This window comes from Alligator sinensis, unplaced genomic scaffold (genome assembly GCF_000455745.1).
Source record: "Alligator sinensis unplaced genomic scaffold, ASM45574v1 scaffold242_1, whole genome shotgun sequence".
Lineage (NCBI taxonomy): Eukaryota > Metazoa > Chordata > Crocodylia > Alligatoridae > Alligator > Alligator sinensis.
Window position 1 is genome coordinate 780,000 of NW_005842320.1, and position 24,903 is coordinate 804,902.

Here is a 24,903-nt window from a genome sequence, read left to right on the forward strand (position 1 = left end):
CTGTGCAAAAAAATGAGAGAGAGAGAGAACGAGAGAGGGGGAGATCATATCATGGCTTTATAGCCTGTAGTCAGCTGCATGCCGACTTCAAGTGTTTCCTGCTCAGCATGTTGACTGTTTAGTATCTTATTTGAGGCGCCTAACTGTCCCCATGTACTGTGTAGAGAAGTTGGGTGCCTAACTCAAGGTTATGGATTTTGCACCGGGGTCAGGCGCCTAACAATTACTCACTGTAATAGAAAATGTTTAGTCACTGAAGCCTCTACCCTGCATCCCAAGCTGGGTCACATGCAATTTCAGCAAAGCACAGATCATTTGGAAGTTCAGGATGTTTATCTTATTTCAGTTAATATTTTTGAAAATACATTTTGCTAAATATGATCAAAACAGAAATAGCATATAAAATTAAATGTACAAATACATTTGCTACCAAAGTTTTAGACGCTTTTATTTTTTATGTTACAAAAGTTTGATTTAGAAAAAGAAAAATGCCTGCGATATCTTCCTACTTCTTGTCAAACTACCACAGCAAGGTGAAGAAGTAGTTGTAACATCATTATGCTTGGCAGTATATAGTACCATAATTACATTTTGCTATGGAAAATACTCTAGGCTGAAGATAGCAGAATCTGTTTTGGAGACCTAGAGTTACTACACTTCGGAAAGAATTGCACTGCAATCATTTCACCACTTTGGTCATTTACCTTCTGATAACCATTCACACAGACTACTATATCTAAGGTACTAAGTATGTAAAGGATTCAACTTGCTTTTCTTCTGTTCTTTATATTTAAATGGTATTTAATATTTTAATAGTAAACTATACTTTTTTGCTTCTAATAAATTCGTTCCAAATTAAATGAAATCATATAGGATTCTGTCATGATTTGTTTCGCAACTAAAATGACTTGGATATTACAGACAAAAAGCAACAGTTTTCATGTGGCTGTCTGCAACAGAAATTTGGAACATAAGATCTTGGGGACAGGAATTGTGCTTTCCTGTATGTTTGTGCAATGCTGAGCACAAAGATGTCAGTCAACCAATGGTCATACAAATGAAACCTGAGTAGCTATCAACCAAGAAGTTATAATGTAATATACAACAGCAGGGGGACAGAAAATCCTCGCCAAAAACAATGAAGAAAAGACTTGCTTCTATTGTCGTTGTTGTTATAATTTGAAAATGCTCCATGTCTCTAGTCCCAATGGATGGGTTTCTTGGTGACACCAGCAGGTATAAGATGCATCTCTGGGAAGTGGAGGTGAGACAACATGTTTGGCAAGGCAGGAGTTGGGCTTTTCTCCTCTATAAGCTCTATACCTCCTCTTGGCCAGGCATTGGGTGACATGAGGCTGATTAGCTTGTGCATTCTTCATTCATTTAAACCATTTCCAGAGCCTCTTCCCTTATCAGCTGCTTTGTTCATCCTTCACTTGGTTGTTTCCAAATGATGTGCATCTGAGAAATCACCTGTTAGGATCAGGAAGGATTTTTCCCTCCTTCATTGTCACATAGGTAGAGTTGGCTTGAAAGGATTTGTGAGTTAAGACTTTGTACCTCATTGCAGCTTGTGATTGGTGTTCAGTGTGGATGAAGGCTGAAAGGGGCAGATGCTAAGCATAAGTAGACACCTACCAAAATCACGATTGTGTGGATTTCATGGAAACCATGACATCAAGGAATCTGTAAAATCTGCACGAAAAAAAATGTAGAAAAATAAAATCTTGACTCCCCAGTGGGCACCAGCAGACCTCTTGGCCATGCAGCACACCCAGAGGAAGGGTGGAAGGAAGCTGCTGGCCTGAAGGTGAGTAGACAAGACGGCTGCCACTCCCACCCCTTGCTGCTGACTGGCTGAGGGCTGCCTGTTGTGCAGCTCCACCTTTTCACCAATCAGCGGTGAGGGGTGGGGCTGCATGACAGACAGCCCTTTCCACTAATCAGCAGCACTGGAGTCCCTCAGCCAAACAGAGGCATTGGGGGCAGGGGAGGGAGCTGACCATGATAATCCCTCGAAAATGGCAGCGAGCCCTACAATCTGCCTGTGAAATTGGCTGGCTGCCTCTTTGAGTTGAGTAGACCCCTAGGTATAAGAAGACCTGGTTCTTCATTGGTTTTTGTCCCTATAAGAGGATAGGAGACCTGAAGTCTCCTTATCCCAGGAGAGCAACAGAATCCCAGTGAGTATGGGTGCCTGCGTACCCCATCAATTGCTATTGATTTTAAGCTTTCCATTTGATTACAGTCACAAATATGATCTTCACTGCAGCGGTTTCTTCCTGAGCTGCAGAGAAAATAGCTTCTATGGCACTGCTGAAGTGCATTGCTCTCATAAGGAGCAAAGTGAAATGATGTGCTCAGTTTCATCACTGCTATTCAGAGGAAAGCGAGAGATAAAAGGAGGCTTCACGTAAATGTGTGCCACTGGGAGCTTGCAGGTGAGATTCTCAAAGCTGCTCAGCGTTGGTCAAATTCCAGTATCATTGAAGTCGGTTGTTAAGTGAATTCTGGATACTTCTGGAAATCTAACCATTAATACCGATATGAAGAAGATGCAATCTTGGTGTTAAGATTTCTTCTTAAATACTCAAGCATGGTAAACTTTATGGATCTTGATATTTACCTCACAAGCAACGGATACTTCAAGGATTTTAAGCTGTGATTTAAGCAGGATGTAGCTTAAATCTGTCTCAAAGTTTTTTTTTTTTTATTCTCACATGATTTACAGGCCAATTAATTTTGCAAACTCAAGAGATTTGTGTCAATTCTAGATAAGCTTCCATACTTTTTGGTGCTTAACTGACACCCCCCCCCCCGAACTATAGAGGTTTGTCCTCTCTATAGCATTCTGAGAAGTGATTTAGATGCACAGACACCAATTTAATAGCAAGCAATGAACATGAGGAAATAATTCACAGCAGTTCAAATCTTGTCTCACATGTAAGCATAGCTTAATCACCCATCTCTATCTTAAAGTAAACTATATTACATGGCAATATTGGCATTATATAATGTAAACAATGAATACAACCCGCAATGGTTGGTCTTGTGGAATTTATTAATTGCATAGTTAGAAATTCCTCTGAATGCAAAATCTTTCTAAGGAAGACAACAGGATACTGACATCTAAACAAGGACATCTAAAGCACAAAGCAGAGCTATATGGGTCCTGTGAGATTTTTCTGTTAACCTAGGCTGTCTCAGAAAGCTGTTAACTTAAGTCAGAGATTGAATATTTGGTATACTACTCCAGAATACAGCATTCCTGAATGTGTAATATCTCCATCTAGGATGGAAAGTTGCTACTACTGATGTATCCCTTTATTGGATAGTAGGAGGTCTGTGGCAGTTCCCATTCAGCAACTGAGAATGTCACCTTTCTATACTACCCTGACCTCTGCATAGTTGGAACACAGAGTTAGCATTTTTTCCTTATAAATGTAATTTATTTTTGCATATTGCTACCAAGAGAAAAGACAAAATTACCATGTTTTAATTAAAAAAAAAAAAAAAAAAAAAAGTCCCCTTTGTCAGAGCATTTGTGAACTGGGCCTATTGCAGTGTTAAGACGACCAGTAGGCTGATAATCATAGAATGTCACTGATTACATATATTAGTGTAACTTGTTTCATCCTTCCTGAATTCCCAGTCCCTAAGGTAGATTTATGCTATTTCAGATTTTTCACATGAAGTTAGTACTAGGACGTTTGTGTGGTATAGTAAGATGTTAGAGGGTGTTTAAAAAGTAATAAATTAATATACAACATCATACAAATTAGCTATATAAAAATAAGCATGAGCTTTTCAGTTTAAAGACTGGGCAATGTTTCTCTCTCTTCTGCTGCCAACTTTTGTAACTTGTAGAGCAAAAGTGCAATAATCAGTCAATCAAATACACAAATGTGAAGAAGATAAAAGTCTCTGTAGTGCAGCATACTGCAAGTATTAAGCATTACAATCCTGACAAATCATTCTCATGGCATAGATTGTAAAAAGAACAGAAAATGTCATGAAATTAATCAATTCTCATGGGAGACACGCTGTAAGAAGAATGAAAGGAGACTACAATATAACCCTTTCTGTATTCTTTTAATTCTGATTTCTTCATTTCCCTTAGATACTATAACTTATACTTTAGATATATATTAAAATATGCTCAACCTTTTAGAATTTGAAACCCTTTGTAAAAAATAAGCAATGGGTATTGATATGCAGGGCTTCGGTATTATTTGTTATTTTAACATTAATCAAGGGCTTAAAAGCCTTAAACTCTTAAACAAAAAGTTGGCAGCACATCTGGGATCAATATTTCAATACAATAACCTAGTAAAAAAAATCCTTTTGGGTTTGGCCAGTGGATCTGACAAGCCCTCTGTTTTCACTGCCTTATGTCAGTCAGGATTCTGAAATATCTCACTTACGGAGGCAATTGCATTGTTACATCTATGAAAAAGTAGAAAAAACAGAGACCATTGTTGTTGGGTAAAGACTATGGTATCAGGGAATGTTAAATGATGTTTTAATGTTCTGCATAAGGACAGTTACGGTCCTGAACCTCTTTTACCCTTGCTTTCGAAGTTTCATGGCATATTCATATACATAGCCAGTGCAACATTTTTCCCCTTTTGAGATGAAACTAATTATGTGGACTGAATTTACTATTGTTTTACTTATACTTTAATCTCTTTAATGTGAAACTATACCCCCCCCCATTTTGTAATTTTCCTCTCTGTATCTTTAACAATCAAAATAAATGTATCCTCTTCTTTTATTAAAACATGTCTTTTCACATTTGGGTACAAAGGGCAACTACTGGTCAATTCTTAAAACACACCATAACAGAATTCTCAACAGGTGATAATATATACTGTGTACACACACTCATATAATCTGGAAGAATTCCCCCAGGTTTCTTCTCCCAGTAGAAAAGCTTCCCGGGAGAGCCCTATACAGCTGAACAGAAGCAATGCTGTGGTGCTGACTGCTGACACTGACCTGCCAAGAGGCCCTAGAGCACCAAGTAATGCAGTCCAGGCAGGAGGTGTGAGGTTTGTCTGGTCCATGACAGGGGACAGAGTGGTGCTGGACCTGCTTCAGGGGATGTGGTTCTGCTGGGTCTGTGTTGGTATGTGTGTGTGGGGTGGGGGGAGGTGGTTTGCCAAGTCAGTAGGGGTTGGGATTAATTATGGGTGAAAAAGCTGAGAACAGAACTTGCCCCCTAAGCGCTTTGGTACTGGGCTTTTCCAGCCTGAAGTACTTGGGGCATGCTCTGCTCCCTGGACCTGTGGGGGGGGGTGGAGGGGCAGGGTGTAGGGCTCTCTGGGATTTGGGAGAACCACTCTGCAGATGGGTATCCACATAGATATTCAGTAGCAACTCTCCCAGGAGAAACCAAACGTCTGTACATAGCCATAGTTTAAGCAGGGTTGGTGGCCCTATTATTGAAGTTGCCTGGCACTGCCCATTGAAAGACCCTAACTTGGTTGCTTATAACTTTGCCAAATATTAAGTCTCTGGGTGCAATCTTATAGGACTTATCTGCTTGAAGCTGATTTTTTTATTATTTCAACCAAAATAAGCCAGAAGAAAAAACATTGTTTTAGCTGTGTCAAAAAATGCTCTGGGTGCCTTCTTGGATTGGAATTTGGTAAGGAAGCCTGCCTTTGTATCAGAGTATGGACTTTTCATATTTGTATGAAAATCTGTCCCAAGATTGATTGACTGGTAAGTCATTGAAAAGTCACATTTTCCACATTGCCAAGAGAGACTGCCTAGATATTAGCAAATATATGCCATGAGATTCCATCTGCACTGATATTCTAATCTATAGATAGTCTGATGGAGATCTGGTTAGAGCAAGCACCTAAGTCACAGAAGGAACATAATCAGGGGCTGAACCAGAGATGAATTACCAGGGTGTTTTGACCAGGCAAGGGACCAAGACCCAAAAATTACAGTCATGAGGCAGGTACTAGGAGCTGAGAACTAGGTGAAAGGAACCAGAGATACAATGCACAGCTGCAAGTTTATTAAATAACTAACTTCCCTTGGTTGGTTCCCTCCTTTAACCTGGGATTGCTGGCTTTAGCAAACAGATTGTGAGGTAGAGGCTTTCACCATAGCTGTGACTCAGACTAGCACAAGCTATATTTAATGGCTAGGCCCTTTATACAGGTTGGGCCTAAGTAAGATTTTCCCTGCAATGCAGCCCAAGGCAAGAATAAATGAGAAGCCAGGTAGAGGACAAGTGAAACAAGCTGAGCAAGCAAAATGGGGGAAAAGAGACTGTGGGAGGAGAGAAATGAGAATGATTAGACACAGGACTATGAGACCAGAAGGCAGGAGCTTAACTAAGGTGGAGTGGCCAAGGTAGTAGCTCTAAGCACTTAGGGAGTGATACAAAAGTAACAGCATTTCCTGTTGCCCTGCAGGCTGTTGCTGCCCTATAATGCTTCTGCTAGAAGGCTTACTGGGTACATTTACACATGTGCTTTACTGTAGAGTTGAGTAATTAGCTCCACAGTAAAGCATCACAGTCTACATATGCACCATTATTAGGGCACAGTAATTTAATTAACTCCTCCATAGGATAGTACTGTCTAGGACAGTACTGTCCTACCGCGAAGTAGTTACATGAGCTGCAGTGCACGTGTAGATTATGACAGGGGCTGGCTGGGGCATGAGGGTGCTACAGTGTGGGGGGGTGCCTCCTGACCAGCCCCACAGTGTAGCACCCTTGTGCTCCAGCCAGCCCCTCTGCTGGCGCTGCTACCCAGAGCCCAAGGCTGACCCCCAGGTCCCCTGCCAGCCCAGGGCTTCTCTGCTCTGGCTTGAATTGCTGCAGTTCCAGGTACAGCGAACTGTATTGGAGTTTATTGCTCTGGATTAATTGCATGTTTAGATGTATCCACTGGGTAGTAAGACTGAGATTAGAATGAGAAACCTAAAGAGAAGAGGTGGTTTGGCTTGGTGAGAAAAAGGTAACTGGGTCTGATCTGAGGAACTTTGGCTGGGGGTGAGGACTTGTACAGGGAGACACTGGAGCAGTCAGAAGAGTCTTGCTTCAGTGAGAACAGGCAGAAGAATTTGTCTACAGCAAACTACTTTCCAGATCCTAATAGACACTCAAGATTCCTGAATCTCTCCACTTCGTGTCCCATCTGAATATATCTGTGAATACTGCAGATAGTGCTGCATTTCCTTCTTTCTACTGGCAGTTTATATAATGGATGACAACCTACTACTGCTATCAGTTATGCAACTAAAGTAACAGAAGTCTGTGTAGAGGATCTGAAGGCCCAACCCAGATGAAGTGCCATGTAAGCATTAAAATGCAGTTATGTGAAGGATTTTCTGGTTTTTTTTAATTTGCTTTTAAAAAAAAACCTCATACATATGGTATGCAATGCATACGTTATACTTTCCAAAATATTGCTGTGACAGCACACAGTTCAGCACGGGCTATGCTACTTGGCTAGGACCCTGGGTAGACAGTCACTTGGCAAGTCTGTGCTGAGCTCCATGCTGTAGCAATGGCAGTTCTGTCAGTACCTGTGCTAAGTTGTTAGGATGTCTTCCCATTGGACCAGTTGCTCAGTAAGTTTTGTCTTACTGATGTAGTCTCACAAAGTATTTTGCAGTGATATGTCAGAGACTGTAATCTATCTGAAATGGTAGCCAACACATATTTATTCAGCTCTTGAGAATAGAAGCCAGTTGCAAGAGGCATATGCCCTGGAACGTAGAACTATTTAGCTCCTAAATTAATCAATTTACAGGGATGGGGCAAAAACTGGGATTATATTTGGGCACTAATCCAAACTATTTTTATGTTTGAAGTATTGATATTCTTGTTAGACCCCGGCTCCATGCGATGCCTAATGACTGGGGAGACAACAGATTGATGCACGCACTGCTCTTCAACAGCTTTATTCAAAATGGAGACAGCTTCGGGCCAGCTCCAACAAACCGGGGAGCTACCATGAACATTAGTTCTTTCCATATTTATACACCTTGGTTTATGCTTATTAACATTCACCCCACCTTTGTCCTTCCTTTGTTCCACCCTTATTGTTTCCCATCTTAAGCTCCACCTCTGTTTACTGTTTATTTAATTAGCATGGAATTACCTGTGTGTTTCAGTTATTTACATGTCTTTCTGCTATGAGCGCATGCCTAAGACCCTGACCCCTGCTTCTCTCGGTCTCTTGCTGATTTCCTCACCATCTCCAAGGTCTTACTTCTGTTTTATCTCCTAATGATAGCCAGTGGTCTGTATCCTGTTTTTCTTACACAATGAGCTACATATCTTGCAACAATACTATATTGTTAGGAAAATGCTTGCCTAAGCATCTTGCAATGTTACATTTAACATACCATTCTGCCTTGTGGTTAGCAGCTTGCTAGGCCACAAGTTATAGCCTTTTATTCAGCTGCAAATCCAATGCTCCCTAAGATCCAAATACTGTCACCCTAACAATTCTTATTTAGGGTTTTGGTTTATACCTCATGCTAAGCAGTAAAATCATTTCATTGCTGGTGTTCACTGAATAAGGATAATATATTTTAACAGAACAGAGGCCTTGATTTGATATTACCTACTTAATGTTAAAATTAATAAATGCTTGTAGGGCACTATCTGAATATTATTGGAAAGAAATTAAAAGAGAGCCCACCACTCTCAATCTTCAAAGGCATAATTTATAGGATGTTCAGTACCGTTTCCACTGTTTGCAATATGGTATCTTGCATTAACATTACCACCAGATGCTTCATTATTCCTGTTTAGCACATTGCACTTGACCCATAGAAGCTTTGAATGCAAATAACAAAAAAGCTGATACACAATTCTTGACTGTTAGACTGAAATAATATGGCAGGGCTAAACTGTTTTTCAGTTTTTCTTTTGAATATTATTAATTGCAATGTGTTGACTGTTAATTTAATTAAATGTTTTGTTTTAATATAAGACCATACTTCAGTGCACTGACTCACCATTTCATTTAATTAATTGCAGACCTCAAGATTTGATTACTCATAGCTCCCCTTTAGTTAATTTACTTGTTCGCAGTTTTGACAGAAAAGCTTTCAAACTAATATGGAGGGATGGGCGCAGTATAACTAATTAGGAAACTGAAAAATAGCTTTACTTAGAGCACAGAATTACTTGCATACATTCTGTAATGCTGAAGTCTTTAAGAACTTACTTGGTCTTCATATTTGTTACACCCAAACCATAAAAACTGGATACATGTAAGTAAAACATGAGGATGAGGACAAATTTTGCCTTTTTGTACACTTGCCCACCTTTGTTGTGGTTGCAAGAGTGTAACTGAATTATAGTTCAATATGTTTCCAAACAAAGTATTTTGTAATGGCTAATTTATAGTATTTAGTCACAGTCCAGAAATTCAAAAGTTCCCCTAGTGGCTTGGAGCCCTGGGTTGTATAACACAATACCATATATACAGGAAATACACATGGAAGTAGGCATTTACACATTAGTATTTAATGTTTCTATCTTAGCAAAGGTGCTTAGTAATTGGTTGCATAAGAGGGAAGGAAGGTAGAAAGAGAAGATAAGGGTGTGTAGGGTGAGAATAGGTCAAGCATTATGAAATAATTAATCCAACATATCTGTTTTCTTGTGAACCTCAATTTCTTAGGTAAAATAGAAGGGCAGATAGATAACCTGGAATGCTTTGCTTTTTTTTCTTTACAAGTAAGGTATGCAACTTTGGTTGCTGTAAGCAGGATTCCTCTATCCTATAACACTGCAGTCAGAAATATAGAAAATGCTCCCTGAATTCAGTGTGGATGGTGGGGAAACTGGATAGAGAATTCTTCTTTTTGCCAAAGCTAACCAGAATGGAGTCAGCTGCAGCAATGAATTCTATGAATAGGTATCTGAACTGTATTACATCAGAATATTAATTCTTAGTTTGGTCTTCTGTGTTTTATTTGAAGCCTGTGTAGATGGGTGATTAGCAGGGATCTGGGTTTTCCATTTTTTGTGGAAAAACATAGATTTTTTCTTTTAAAGAGCTCCTTTAAAGAGTTCCAACCTGCAAGGAGCTACTTGGGGCTAGGGGGAGTGGGAGGAGGCCAATCAGATGCAGGGGGCATTATGTGCATGCATACATGTGCACATGGCCAGCAATACAGCCAGGCAGCAGTGGAGAGCAGCTCCCACAGCTGCCTGCAGGTAGGTCTATTGAAGGGGCATATTGAGGAGGCCACAATGAGGGAGGAAGTATGGCACAGTTGGTGGCTAGGGCTGGGGATAGTGGCACTGCCCAGCAGGGGCAGGAATATGCGGCCACAGGGCCTGGCTAGGGGAGCAGGATGGAGCCAAGGGCAGTTTGTCTGGGCGGGAAGGGGGAGGGCTAGCTCTCTGATACAGTGTGCACTCCTGGGGAGGGCTCAGGTGCCAGAGTCAACATGTCAGAGGGACATGGCGGGGCATACCCCCCCCGCCCCCCGGCCTTGTGCATGGGCAGGGGAGGATGCAAGCTGCCTGCTGCAGGGCTTGGGGCTTCCTGCCCTGCTGCCATCCCCCAGGATCCTCTCTGGTCTAGTGGGTGGAATCTGACATGAGAGGGCAGAGCAAGGCAGGGAGGCTCAGTGCTACAACTGTTGCCAGGATCCCCACACTACCCATGCTGCCAATGTGAGATGCACTCTGCCTGCCCAATAGCAGCAGGGGGCACAACTCTGCACTCCTGCCCCCCACTGGTTCTAGGTGGGCAGAGGGCACCTCACTTTAGCAGCACATCTGGTGCAGGAGTCCTGGTGGCAGCAGTACTGAGCCTTTCTGCCCAGCTCCTCCCTCCTGTGCTGGGTCCCACCCGCTGGGAGGGGAGGTAGGCTGGGCTCTGCTCTCCGCTCCAGCTGTAGTAGCCATCACCTGCATACAGTAACTGGGGCTCGGGTGCTGCTGTCCAGCTTTTACCCAACTTTTACCCAACTTTTTCTTTCTCAGGAATGCTCCAGAACTGAGAGCAAATGTCTATATAGTGCCTGGCACAATGGCATCGTGATCCATGACTGGCACTATTTAAGTGTAAATATATAATAATAGTGTAGGCAAAGACCAGGATGAAAGCACATGCGCTTCAGTAAAGTTAGAAAAAGTACTGGCAGACTGACTGCAACTCCTTGCCTAACCACTCGGGTTCCTAAAGTTGCTGGGTTTTTGTTCTTTCTGTTTGTTTGTTTGGGGTTGTTTTGTTTTTTTTTTGGGGGGGGTGTTGTTTGTTTCTTTTTGCACTACAGCTATTTTTCACCTTTTAATACTGAACTGACACAAGCATAGATTTCAGGTTCTGGTACACAGTGCCTGGGTAGTAAGCTCGACATATTCCTGAAAATAATTGACTTAAATTTCTCCAGCTTGGGTTGTAGAGGCTTTGTGCTGGCTCTATTCCTGTTGTTCCTTAATATACTTTTTATCTTCCTAGTCTGTCTACCCTTGATTATTAAGAAGGAATTTTGTTTTTAAATAGGGCATTGAGTATTTTTTTGTTTTATTTTTTCCATTCTACTAGATAAACCTATATCTACTTCCCTTTCCCTAGAATTTTTGGAGTTAAATTTGTAAAAAAAAAAAAATCATAAATTAACAATTTAAAGATCCATTCATCAGTACAGCATTGTTTCCTATTACATATATGGATGTAAATGTGGTCATGATCAATAACTCCATCTTCAACATTTCCAGGTTCTTTATTTCTTGTGATTTCTTAAAAATATGAGTATTTCTTGAAGTTGGTTTCAAGGGGGAAAGATAGAGGGAGAACATGCTCTTGGTGGGAAAATTTCTGTATCTAATTTTTTTTTAATCGCTGATTTTTTTTAAGCAAAGAGTGAGTCGGAGAACTTTAAGTTGGTGGGGATAAGCACCCAAACATTTAGAAGTACTTGTGTGTAAATCCTTGGGTCTGCAAACTGTGGCTGGAAACCTCCTTTTAAAACAAACACACAAACAAACAAACAACTCTTGGTGCTGCTAGGTTGCTTGTTTGTTGGCTGGGTGCTTGCTTTATTTCTAAAATGGAAATTAGTAGTATTAAGAATTATATTTACTGGCAATTTCTTTTCTGGTTGGTGCTAAGATGTGCAGAGGTTTGTGCAGATGGAAGTAGTAGTGGTGGTGGTGGCGTGCAGTTTACAAAATAATTCATGATTTTCTTATAGGTCAGGTTCAAATTTTAGAAAATATTTGTCCTGTAAGAGGTATTTTCTAGTGGAGTCTATTTTAGTGGACCTGGTCAATGTATTGGGAGACCCAGAAGCAGTAGTATGTTAAGCCTCTCATTCATATTTGCCTGATTAACTCAAAATTTGCAGAATGTGTAAAAGAACCATGAGGATAGGCTACAGGATCTGAACCTGTTCGGCCTCCACAAGAGGAGGCTGAGAGGGGATCTGGTGGCCGTCTATAAACTGGCCAAGGGAGACCAGCAGGCAATGGGAGAGTCCCTGTTCCCCCAAGCACTACTGGAAGTAACAAGGAACACCGGCCACAAGCTGACAGAGAGCAGATTCAGGCTGGATATCAGGAGGCACTACTTCACAGGGTGGCTAGGATCTGGAACCAGCTTCCAAGGGAAGTGGTCCTTGCTCCTACCCTGGGGGTCTTTAAGAGGAAGCTAGATAGACACCTTGCTGGGGTCGTCTGATCCCAGCATCCTTTCTTGTCCATGGCAGGGGGTCGGACTTGATGATCTGCTCAGGTCCCTTCCGACCCTACTAACTATGAAACCATAGAAAATATGGATAATTGATTTATTTTTAAACTGAGTTCTGGTTGCTATTGCTAGAGTAGTAGTCCATTGTTTACTGAGTTGGTGACCTTATTAAAATACAAGGTGGTTGAAGATATTTTCTGAAATAAATGTTATATATTCTTATTTTCTACATAATATGATTTAGAACATAATTTCTACATTATATTGTCAAGATCACCATTAGTCATTTCATGGATAAAAGACAGGACAACTGGTGTTCAGTAGGTCTTCTGAGTAGTGCTAATGAAAAACTGGATGAATAAATGCAATTCCTACTTAGGAATACTAGTAGGGTCTTAGGAAAGATATTTGAAAGAAAGGAGGAAGGCTGCGTTTTGTAAGTTTGTTTTGATAACTGGCCTAACTCTGATATCATACTTATGATTTACATCAATGAGTAGCTTCATAGAAACTGAGAATTATACCAGTGTAAAGTGTATGAAAAAAAATGGGGGAAAAAAAGAAGAATTGTGCCCAAAGAGCATGGAGGCCAGTTTCTTACTTCACCCAAACTACAGTAGTGAGAACTCTTGTGAAGTTTGTAAGATCTATACTTACAGATGCAACAAATTCATTGCAACTTTTAAAATAAAGTCTTTTGGTTTATTGATGTATGACAGTAAAGACTGCAGTAGTTATTAAGGCACTAAACTCAGTGCTTCATCTCTCAGTGAGTGCGTTTTTTCAGAGGCAAACAAGGGTATTTTGTTGTTTTTTGAACGCGCAGTTTTACAGCTTGTGACATCTTTATAGCTTTATGAAAACAAAATCCATTCCAGAAGTTCCGGATTTTAAAAAGGACTGCAGCACACGGATATATATATATTTTCTTTTTGTGGTAAAGTAATTCATTGATTTGGTGGAACAACTGTAATAACTTGCAAATTATGTCTGATATGAAGCATTCCAGCCCACTGTCTCAACAAATGGCACAGGACGAGTTACACAATCTTCTATTGAGAGGGAGCCAGAAAAGCCCATCCAGCCTAGAATCCTACAAAAATAAATAGCAGGAATTGTAAATAATAGTTTAAGAGTTCTCTTGGATATTTGAGTTTTCTATTTTTATATTTTCCTGCTTATTAGTCAAACTTTCAAATGAACTATTTCTGCCCAAAATATGCACTTTTTAAGAACCATTTGAAAATGGTCTAGAAAAGCATCTGATCCTCCAGGTGCTAAGTCAAGCCAAATGAAAAAATGTTTGAAGTTTACTCTTTCTGAACACAACATATAAGGGATGTTTACAAAGAAAAATAATATAATTAAGCTCAAACCAAAACCTACTCCCACTTTACCTCAGCTCCTTTACCTCTCTTCCCTTCAGGTTATTTTGCAGAGGAAGTAACTATTGAACCACTTGAAAGTGTTGCACCCCTATTTGTTTTATGCCATACATTTTTAAGGGTCTAATTAGCTTGGAAGAGTTGTAATAGCTTTCCTGAGTGGCCTGGAGGTCAAATTCGTAGTTACCTGAATTTTTCAAAATTACATTAGACAATTTCCAGAGGGGCAGCAGCAGTTCTGATTTAGATCAGTGCTGACTCTGGAAGAATGCTGAAAGTGTATTCTTTATGCCTTTTGCCAATGGTTTTGATTGGCCTCCAGCCTTTGAATTTAAGGACCAGTATTCTGGAATTTCTTGAAATACTATTAGCAGTGTCACAAGGGAAGCAGAATATGATCTAAGCAACATTAAATAATATGTTAAAGTAATACCAGAACTTATTTGTGAGTTCTACTTTACAGTATGCACTTAAAAAAGAATGATATGGTAGAATAAGGGTTTAGGTTGTAGCCGTGTTGGTCTAAGGACATAGGCAGACAAGGTTCCTTGGGTGAATTTGATATCTTTTATTAGACCAACCCAAATGGTTGGAGAATAGTTATTAAGCAAGCTTTCGGGTTCAAAAACCCTTCGTCAGGCTAAGGAAGCTGCAGCAGTTGGTGTGTGCTCTTCCTGGATGGAATGAAAAGTAAACAAGCCAGGGGCTGGGCCTGGCTGGGGAGTCAGTTGCCAGGCAGATTATAGTGTATCCAAAGTCCAGTGTCTATGTTTAGTCCATGATCTCTAGTATCCAGCAGGTTGATGAAATGGAGCTCATAGGCTCGTCTCTGGGAAGTGTTGTGTAAGTTTCCCTTGAGGATCAGGACTGAGAGATTGGAGAGAGAGTGGCCCTCCTGTGAGAAATGTGCCCCCACCGGTAATTGAGTGTTTCTGTCTTTGATGGATTTCCGGTGTGCATTCATTCTGGTGCGCAGTTGTTGTCTGGTCTCTCCTACATATCTTCCATCAGGGCAGAATTATTTTTATATTGTTATACTTGTTGAAATAAGTTGTCCATTTATGTTTGCTGTATCTGAATTTTGTTTTTTTATTTCTAGGTCTAACAGCAGCTGCCATGGCAGAGGCCATGAAGTTACAGAAGATGAAACTTATGGCAATGAACAGTCTCCACGGAAGTGGAAGTCAAAATGGAACGGAATCAGAGAATGAAGAACTCAATTCTAATGCAGGTAAATAGCATCCTTTGCTAACCCAGAATGGCTCTGTGTTGTCCTGTGTGTGCAGTGAAAGTAAAAATGAGAGGATCTCTGGTATTGTCATGCCATTCCAATTGTAGCTAGTTGTGCGTTCCCAAAATCAGTTAAGAATCAAGTACGCATTTCCCCAGTCTTACTCCTAACAACAGTTCTCACAATTTTTTTCTGAAAAGTTGCCTGATGTTTAAAGATTACTTACCTTACCTGAAAAAATAGACTCTCTAAACTCTTCTCTGAATGCTTATAGTGACAAAAACCTTCTCTCACGTCCAAACATTGAGTATAATATTTTCCTGTAAATTGTGGCAAGTCTCAAAAATATATAGGTTTTCTAAGTTGGTATGAGGCACAGGTCATTGCATAGACAGAAAGAAAGAAATGGCAAATTGCCAGTTATTTAGCTTTATACCATATTACTCTTTCCTAGAAGAGCTATTTATAACCCAGAGCTATGAAACAGGGGCAAAGTAGGTGTAAGCTATAGCCTAAATAACTAGAACTATCCTTAAAATTATATGGAAACTTTTATAAGGACCCTTCCAACCCTATGATCCAAACATATTTCCTAATATATATTGTTGAACATAATTGCCACAACTTAACAAGCTTTGGCTTCAAGATGACATTTGAGATGGATGCTTTGAAGAAAGGCTTTTTGGTAATTGCAACGGTCTTGGGAGTGGAAATATCAGAAGGAACAGAGACTAGGATGGATCTATTTCAGACATGGGGAGCTACTGGAACAACACTTCTGTTTCAGAATAAGAATACAATGTCTGTTGCTTGTAGATGGTATGTGGTATATATGAATTATTATACCAGCACAGTGGTAGTTTATTAGGCAAATAAGGCAAAAACTGGGAAGTCTAAGACTCATTTTCTAAATAAATAACTTTGAATTCATGAAAAATTATTCATGAAGCAGTGTCTTCTGTAAAGTGGTATTGCCTTTTGGCAGCTAGATAACAGCTAACTGCAGGCTCGTCTATACTGAAGAAATTGAACTGGCAACACATGCAATAAACACTTTCCTAAAACTTCTGTGCACTTATATAGAACAAGTACTTCTTATTCACCTTTTTTCAAAACAAAATTAATTAGTGTGTACTGAACTATAACAGTCTTAATATTTTAAAATTATTTTAAAATGTATTTAAAAATAATATATTTTTAAATTCATGTAACTCCTGTAGAGTTTCCAGAAATTTAACATCTGATTGCATATCTGAGATGTCATAAACATACTCTGCTAAGAGAGAGCATTGAGAACTCAATTGGGAAGAAAAAGATATTTAATCTCACCCCAGTTGAAGTCTCCCAAAAGAAAATAAGTGTATGCTTAGTTTTGGAGATTTTTTAAACTGTTAGGAGTCACCTTTAAAACATTTTTACCTTAAAATGTATTATAGATAATACACCTTATTGTTATAGATAATACACCTATATATTACACACCTTAAAATGCATTATAGATAAATACATTATATAATTTGGTATTTGCAATATTTCATATGCTTATGATAGGGATTATTTCAAATACAGGTAATATTATTCTGGTTATATAATTTCAAGTTTTATAGGAAATGACCATGCAAACATTAACCAAAATATTTTCAAAATAGTTTATTTGTGGGGAAGTGACATTCTTTGCAACTGATTCAATACTTATTTTTTCAACAAAGGATTACCACTGTTTGGTTTTTTTTGCTGGACTTAGATTGGGACCTAGGTGCAGATAATACAAGGCTGTTACTTTTTGCCTATATTTTTTCTTTTTTTGGAATTCATGGGATATTCACAATATCGGGGTAGTTCCATAAAGTCCCATTAAATGACAAGACAAGAAACAAAGAAAGCAAAAAACTTACTTATGTCTGTTACCTCATTGGGTAAAGTTATTCGGTGTATACTTCGGGACTCCTGAATTTGCTTTCAGGCTTCAGAATGGATAGGGGAAGAAGGAGAAAGAGAAAGATGAGATAAAGATGCTCTAAGTTTTATTTTTCCTGATTTCTATAAAAGACAATTTGTGTAACACATGGCTTGTCTCTCTCACTAAAAGATTATTGTTAATAGGCCTATGTCAAACAAAACAAATGGGCATACATCAAGTCAGAAGTAAAATTTGTAGGATTACTGTAGGAATATAATACCTTCTAGAGGGTACCAAATCAGCAACTGCTCATTTTACTACGCAAGGCAACAGACTATCTGTCACACCCTCACTATAATAAGCTCCTAAACTTCCTTAGATGATTGGAATAAGGGCCAAAGAGTTGAAAGAGAGCTGTCATTTAGTTGAAGAGTTAGCATACACTTTACAACATTGATTCACTCATGGGTGCTGTGAAACTATGAAACCACCCCATAATAATTATCTGTGCATGAAAGCTTCACCAAATGTTTGTTTTGAACTAGACTGCTACAGTTTAAATTACTACAAAAAACAAAATGGTAATGCAAAATGAGAAATAAAATTGAATTCTGAAAGATTTTTACTAACAAAGGGTAAAAAGGAACAAAACAAAGAAGTCAAAAGCTACTTAAGTGAAAAAAACATTTTATTTTAGGAGGCAGACCTACAGTTTCTTTGATTCGAGGTTGTGTTTAATAGCTTCTGTAATGGCTGCAACATGACTCTGCATTTAGATTTCAGCATGAATAACAACCTGTTCGTGTTTCATTTAGCTCCAAATGAGAAATTCTGTCTTTTATTGTTTTAGGAAATTAGTCTGTGTACTATTGCTCCTGGAACTTTATAATTAATCACTAAAGGTTATGGCTGTGGAGAGTTTGTGGGAAATAGATGCCTGAATGATTATAATTGTAGCTGTCAAATTAGAAATATAGTTATACAGCGGCAGAGGGGTTTTGTTTCCTTTGTGTTTTTTCTAAGCTTTGATTTTTTTTTTTTTTTTTTAACTGTAACAAAGAAATTCAGGGTTGCACGTTTATTTGAAAAAAAATATATAGGTTGTGTTTTGGTTTTTTGTTTTGTTTTGTTTTGTTTTGTTTTTTACTGCAATACTACCTAGTGACTTCCCCTGGAAAATCTACAATGAAACACCAGTTATTTTTTCACTCATGATACTTACCCATCTGCTCTTTGTGGTTTAACTTTTCTGAGAAGATGCTTAGGAATTCTGCCTTCTTTCAACCTGGAGTTGTCCTGATACTGTTGTGTGCGTTTTTCATTAAAAGTTGCCATTGATGTGTATTTAGAAGAAAATTTTGAAACTTTATTCCCCAGCTTTTCCAAAGGCATGCCATTACATGCAGGCTGCTCTCTTTAATAGAATTAGGGAGATACAAGAGATGCTTTATCATGTCCTTTTAAAGCCTACTTTTGCCTATATTAAAGTTAATGGCAAAATTGTATGTTAATTGGTTAATGCCTGAAGTGTCACATTTGCAAAATTTTGGATCACTGTGAGCTTGGGAGGTTTTGGAGCTATCAGATAAGAACATGAGTTTTAGCTGTCAATCAGCCTTGAAGTTGAACACTCACTTAACTGTTGTTTGGGCCTGAACATCACATTTTCAGATTATTACTATTTCAAATAAAATAATAATCTAACCAATTTATAAAGCTTACTAGCAACAGGCAGGCATATAATTAAATCTTACAAAAACATTCAAGGAAACTCCAGAATTTGGGAAGTAAAAGCTTATTTCTTTCTATATCTTTCTGTCTTCTTACCTTGATGGTTTCTTCTACCTGGCTTACCTTCCTGGTGTGATATGGAAGAAATCTTGATAATAAGGGTTGCAAATATTATTTTCCTCTAAAATCATTAACTCTAAAAAAAAAGAACCACAGTAAGAAGAGAAATATAAAAATTATGAAATAATAAAAAACATTCCTGATAAAAATATTAAATATTGCATGGGATTTTTACTGAAAGACAATATATTCTTTCAGAGAGAGATCAACACTGGGGCATATTCTTGTTTATATATTAGAACACTAAGCTTCTTAAAAATGTTTTCCTTTTTTTCCCCTCCTTAGAAATGAACAAAATTATTTGCACCTTTCTAGCCATCCCATGAAGTGCTTGAACAATTTCCTCAACCAGTATAGTGAGTGGCTCATATTTCAAACCTCATATTATAGTTGCTTCTCAGTGTGAGCAGCTCCCTGCAGGTTTGTTTCCACCTCAACTGATCGTCCAATGTGCTTTACTTCCCCAGGTTGGGGCCAGGAAAAGAGGTCAAAGTCAGAGGGCTGGCTAAGTGAGGAGATTGATTGTTGAAATTTACCTTAAAATCCCAAATTCCCAGTAGCAAGAAATCTTTCTTCATCTTTCTTTTCCTTCACAACTGCTCTATATAAATCCTTAGAGATAGGTCAACTTGTAGGTGACACATCCACCTAGAAATTGGCTATCTTCTGAAAGGTTAAGGTGGATAATACTAGTAATGCTCTAGATACTGGTGACGCATGGAGCATGAGGGTCATTGATGGTCCTTCCAGTCTAGAGAATGAATAAGCTTGGGTTTGAACCTTATCGCTGAAATCAGGTATGCCAGCTATGAGTGCAAAATGCCACAGCCAAGTCACAAGATCAGTTTTACTATCCTGTAGAAGTTAGGTGTGCAAACCGGTCTCTCTGTTTGGAAAGAAGTGGTTATTAGATTATGTATTTGATCCCAATATTAGGTTAAAGAGAAGTCTGAAAAATTAACACAAATCTGGAACTTAGTTGACTAGGATAAGGTTTTAACAGTGAGGCCAAAGTTCATTTACTATAGTTTTTGAGGGGCTAATTTATATTAGAAGGTAAATTAACCACAAAGGTAGAGAGCAAAAACACATATTCCCATCATTGTCAAAACATCCTTTAAGGTTGCATTATTCTATAAAGTCATAATCAAAGAAGCATTAGTGAAGGCTACCAGTGATAGCACCTGTTTGTATAAACTGCACTGCACAAAATAAAGCAGTTGTTTTTTTCCCCCTTTTTTGACAGCTTTTAGAATTAGCATGCATAATTTAATAAATGCTTTTTGCTTTCCCAGGAGAGATATCAAACAGTTTTAAGTGTTTCAGTGTCATTTCCTTAGGAAGCCCAAATGTTATTCTGCATGTAGACTCTCTTGTTGCTTAATTTCCAGACAAGAAGCTGAGTTAGGTAGGCATAAAGCAAACCAAAAAACACCATAGCTTTTGGCATTTGAGAAATCGGAGAAAAATGTCTTTGTAGAAAAATGTGTTGTCTTTTTATTCCCTCCTTTTTCTCTTCAGTACCTGCCATGGAGTTTTCTCATAAATGCAAACATCCTTCACAATCTGTTTAAAAAACCACAAATACATCACTCAGAGGAATATTTAAGGAACCATCAGGAGGGAAAAAACTCATTGGTTTAATGGAATGCTGTCAAGGAAAATCAGCATCACAAACGACACAGGGGCAGAATTGATACTTTTGCACTGACATGTTAAAAGAAAATCCCATGCATTATTTAGAAAACCCAGAAATCTGTCAGCTGTATGATTGCCGAGTTAGCAGAAGCAGGAGGATGCTGCTCAAGTTGAAAAGAAACGCGTAGGCACAGATCCATATTGTAACCTTTCATGTTCTACACCCACCATGAATACCCAGCTATTACACGGTCAGCATTTTTTTAGTTTTTCTCTTTTAAAATTTCAAGTGCTTGAAAAGTCAAAAGAGGTAGGTCTTTTATTCTTAAAAGCAGGGTGCCTAGGCTATTATTTTATTGTAAGAGTAAAGATGACAAGACCAAAGAACAGAATTATTTTATCTTTTTGAATGCAATGCAGGTTTCATGAAGCAAGTTTTATCTGTTGTTAAATCAGGTATTTTTTTCCTAGCCATACTATAGGAACAAAGTGCCTTTATTTCAAAGGTGAATTTTGTATAGAAAAATAAAGGAAATATTCATGACTACTTTGACTTACAGTGAAGTACTACCACTGCTATTTTTATGATCAGCTGTAGAGAGAATGACACACATATTTTATTTGCTTTAATTGTCTTTCAGCCAAAAATAACTTAGATACTGTCTTGAATATATTATTTTTCTATACTATTTTACCCAAAAGTTACTTCTGTTTAGCTGCAGGCAGCCTAGGTTTCAGGTTACATCTTGTTGACTTTCATACCCTTTCAACTTGTTTGAAAGCAACATGGTACTGTAATATGATTCATCTAACCAGTTCAGCATTTCTGCTGATTCATCAGACACCAAACTTGCATTGGTTTCACAAATGGTTGAAACGATTTGCTTTTCATACTTCAACTGCAGGTAGGACATAGGAGACATTGCATTCATCTGGTTAGGGAGCACTGAATCAAAGACTAGAAGTAACAGACCTACTAGCGTACAGCCACCCAACAGAAGCAAACTGATGACTTGAACAAATAGTGAAAAAGAGGTTGCCAATCTATTTTTTTTAAAGCTATTTAATATACCAGCTTTTCCATGCCTTTAGCTGAAGTCCTACTTTGTGTGCCAAGATTGCTTGACATGGGGAAAAGTGCACTGGGGACTCTGCATAGATACATTTTGAGATATAAAGTATGACAGGCATAGAGATACCATGTAGCAATGTTCTGACTACTGTGAATGGGAGATATGATTTCATCCTGAGAAAGGTGAAGACAGGTCTGAAACTGAGAGTAGGTTCACACAGAGATCAAGAAAGGTTAGCGGTGCAGTTGGGCTGGTAACTGATGGAAGGAATTGTGAGGAAGTGATGAGGAGAAGAGGCAGAGCTGAAGAGATGTGCAGAAAGGAAATAAAAAATTTCTGGAGAGAGCTTGTAAAGAGAAGGAAACTTGGAGAAGGAATGGGATGCTTGGCAGTTTGATTATTCTCCTAAAGGATCTAGTTACAAATATTTGCTCTTTCAAGAGGAATAGTCCTTTTTATTGTATTTAATTTGTATTACTGCTTAGTAGAGTTTTATAGCTATCTATTTCTGTATTGTGGTGCCCAACTTTGCTGGTGAGAGTCAAACCTGTATGTATGAAAGCTAAGCTTGAAAGCTCAAGTTTATTTTCTAAAATGTACATAGTTTTTACTTTAACAAATAGTTTTAGATAGAATAAATACCATTGGCATGATACTGCTGTTTTACTCACGGACTGGAATTTGTCCCAAATACTTTAAAAATTGCATATCTCTAAAGCATTATATCTAAGAAAAATTCACACTGGGTTTGTTCCTACAGATGTCTCTGAATTATTTTACCTACATTTCCAATTCTGCAAGGTTTTTATCGTGTCTATAAGCATGTGAATAAACTCATTGATTTTAGGAGAAAGGTTTTTATTCTTAAAATTAAATGCTTAAGTTTATTACAAAATCAGAGTCTAAAATGCATCTCTTACAATTCATAAGGTAAAATTAAGTGCACACAGTAAATTACCCACATTTGGACTGACTGAGAGCCAATTCTAAGTAACATAAATAACTGCCACTATAGTTCTTCTGTTATAGTTTTTTTACAATTCTGCAGAATCCATTTTTAGAGAAGAAAGCCCTAAATATCTATCTGGTTCTTATCTTTTCCATGCTACGTTAATTTATGAATGTATAAGCTAAAATCAGTAACTTGGAATATACCCTGAAAGGTAAGTAGAAAAATGTTGATATTATCTTAGAAGGACTTTCTGCAAGAAGATTTTCCACTAAATAATGTGTAAGAGCTGGTTTGTGCATGCTTTATTCAATGGCAATTTTGAGTTATTTTTCCACTGATTCATTACAATTAATGGTAGCTGAATGCACTCATTGAGAAGGGAGAACATAAACCTTTTAGTTTGTATTTCAGTCATTTAGACACATTACATGATCTATTTATTTAATTTATTTAGTCAGTTACTGTACTTACATTCTAAGAATTGGTGCTCTTTTTTTTCAAGTAGCAGAAAATAGATTTGTTCCATCAAGAGAAAATTATTTACAAGGAACCTTACATTATAATACTTGTATTTTGCTAGAACAATTTGGTTTAAAGAATCAAGACAAGGAAAAATCATAAACCCAAATAGAGGTACTTACAACCTAGTCAGAAACAACATCTCCAGGTTCTTGTTATATTTACTATCAAAACTAAATGCAGCATAAGATAAACTAATGAAAAATATAAGTGGTATGTTTTAAACTGCTTAGAATTGAGCTTTCACATGTCTGTCACCTCTCCGATCCTTTACAAATTTATAGTCTTAGAGAGCAAGAGGTCTAAATCTTCAAAGCTTGAAAAACAGAGGTGCAGCATGAACTAATCTTCATTTTTTCCCCTATCTTCTTACAGCAGCACTAATGGAAATGTATTTTGTTTAATGACTCTGAAATCCTGTTTGTAATTAGATGTGGGAATTGGTCTTACTTTGTAACAGATGATACTGGAATAATAATATGAGAGATGCTACGCTGAGACCACTATCCTCCTAAATCTATATCATTTTTCATTTTATTGACAGGAAATGTGCCCAAGGAACAAAGAGATTGATTTAAAAAAATAGGAAAATAATATGTAATAAAAAACAGAATCAAAATATTTTAGCATTACTTTAAATATATTCAAAGAGTACATTAACCTTTTCACTTTATTTTTAAGTTTAGCAAACAGCCTGTTATAACTGTTGTCTTGCCAATGATATGATCTTTGGATTAATGAACCAAAAAGGTGGGAAGCCATAATTAATGACAGGGTGCATACAATTAAAATGCATATCATATTTCAGAAGGATTATTCAAAATAATTAATTTTGTCTGTTAAAGCAGTTTTATAGTTGCAAATGAAGTAATTAAGAGTGGGCACAGTATACAAAAACAGAGGCTGGATTCAAACAGCTACTCCCCTTAGAGCAGTAGTCATCTTTACTAGGTTTTGATGTTATAAATCATTTTGGTCACTGTAGAGTCAAAGCTACATTTTTAGCTTGTTCATAGTTTTCACATTTAGTAAAAATAACAACTATTAACACTTAATACTAACGTGCCAAAGAAAAGCAGGTTGTCTAAAATTGTATTTCATTAAGACTAGGTCTAGTCTCTTCCCTCGAGGCACGAGTGTGACTCCCATGGTATTACAGCGAGTTGTGCTCATCAAGAAGAGAATAAAGACAATGAACCAAATTCAGAATGTATTCCAATACAAATATTGAATAGCTCCAGTATAAATGAGACAAATGTGGCACATATGTTAAAGGGTAAATGTGCTTTGTAGTGGCATTGAAAGTAAAGGGGTTGCATAGTGTGTTGGTCAAAGAAAGAAAAAAACACTTGACTATATTTTACCTCTGTATCTATGATTACTTAACATTAGAAAATATGTGCATCCAGTTTAGTATATTTTAGATTTCAGGTTGCATCTGTTTGTATGCATCAGCATTTTGAAACATTAAGTAAAAACTGATTTATCATAAATCACTAAGTATTGGGCAAAAACATACTTGGAAGGAAATGAGCACTACGTTTTGGTCCTTGTTCCTAGGACAGTACCCACCTCCCTGTGCCACAAAATAAAATTTCCCCTTTCCTTGCTCTCTTCCTGTCCTCATACATCTTTCTTTCTTGGTCCAAAGTGGGCCTGCTG

The 24,903-nt window shown here is 38.0% G+C and overlaps 1 protein-coding gene across 1 annotated transcript in view; it reads left to right on the plus strand.

Moving 5' to 3' along the window:
- Positions 1-24,903, plus strand: part of DACH2 (dachshund family transcription factor 2) — a 270,530-nt gene that overhangs the window by 73,190 nt on the left and 172,437 nt on the right. Inside the window, exon 4 of the mRNA XM_025209965.1 lies at positions 15,177-15,308. Coding sequence (XP_025065750.1) covers positions 15,177-15,308 — 132 coding nt within the window. The remainder of the gene's footprint in view (positions 1-15,176; positions 15,309-24,903) is intronic.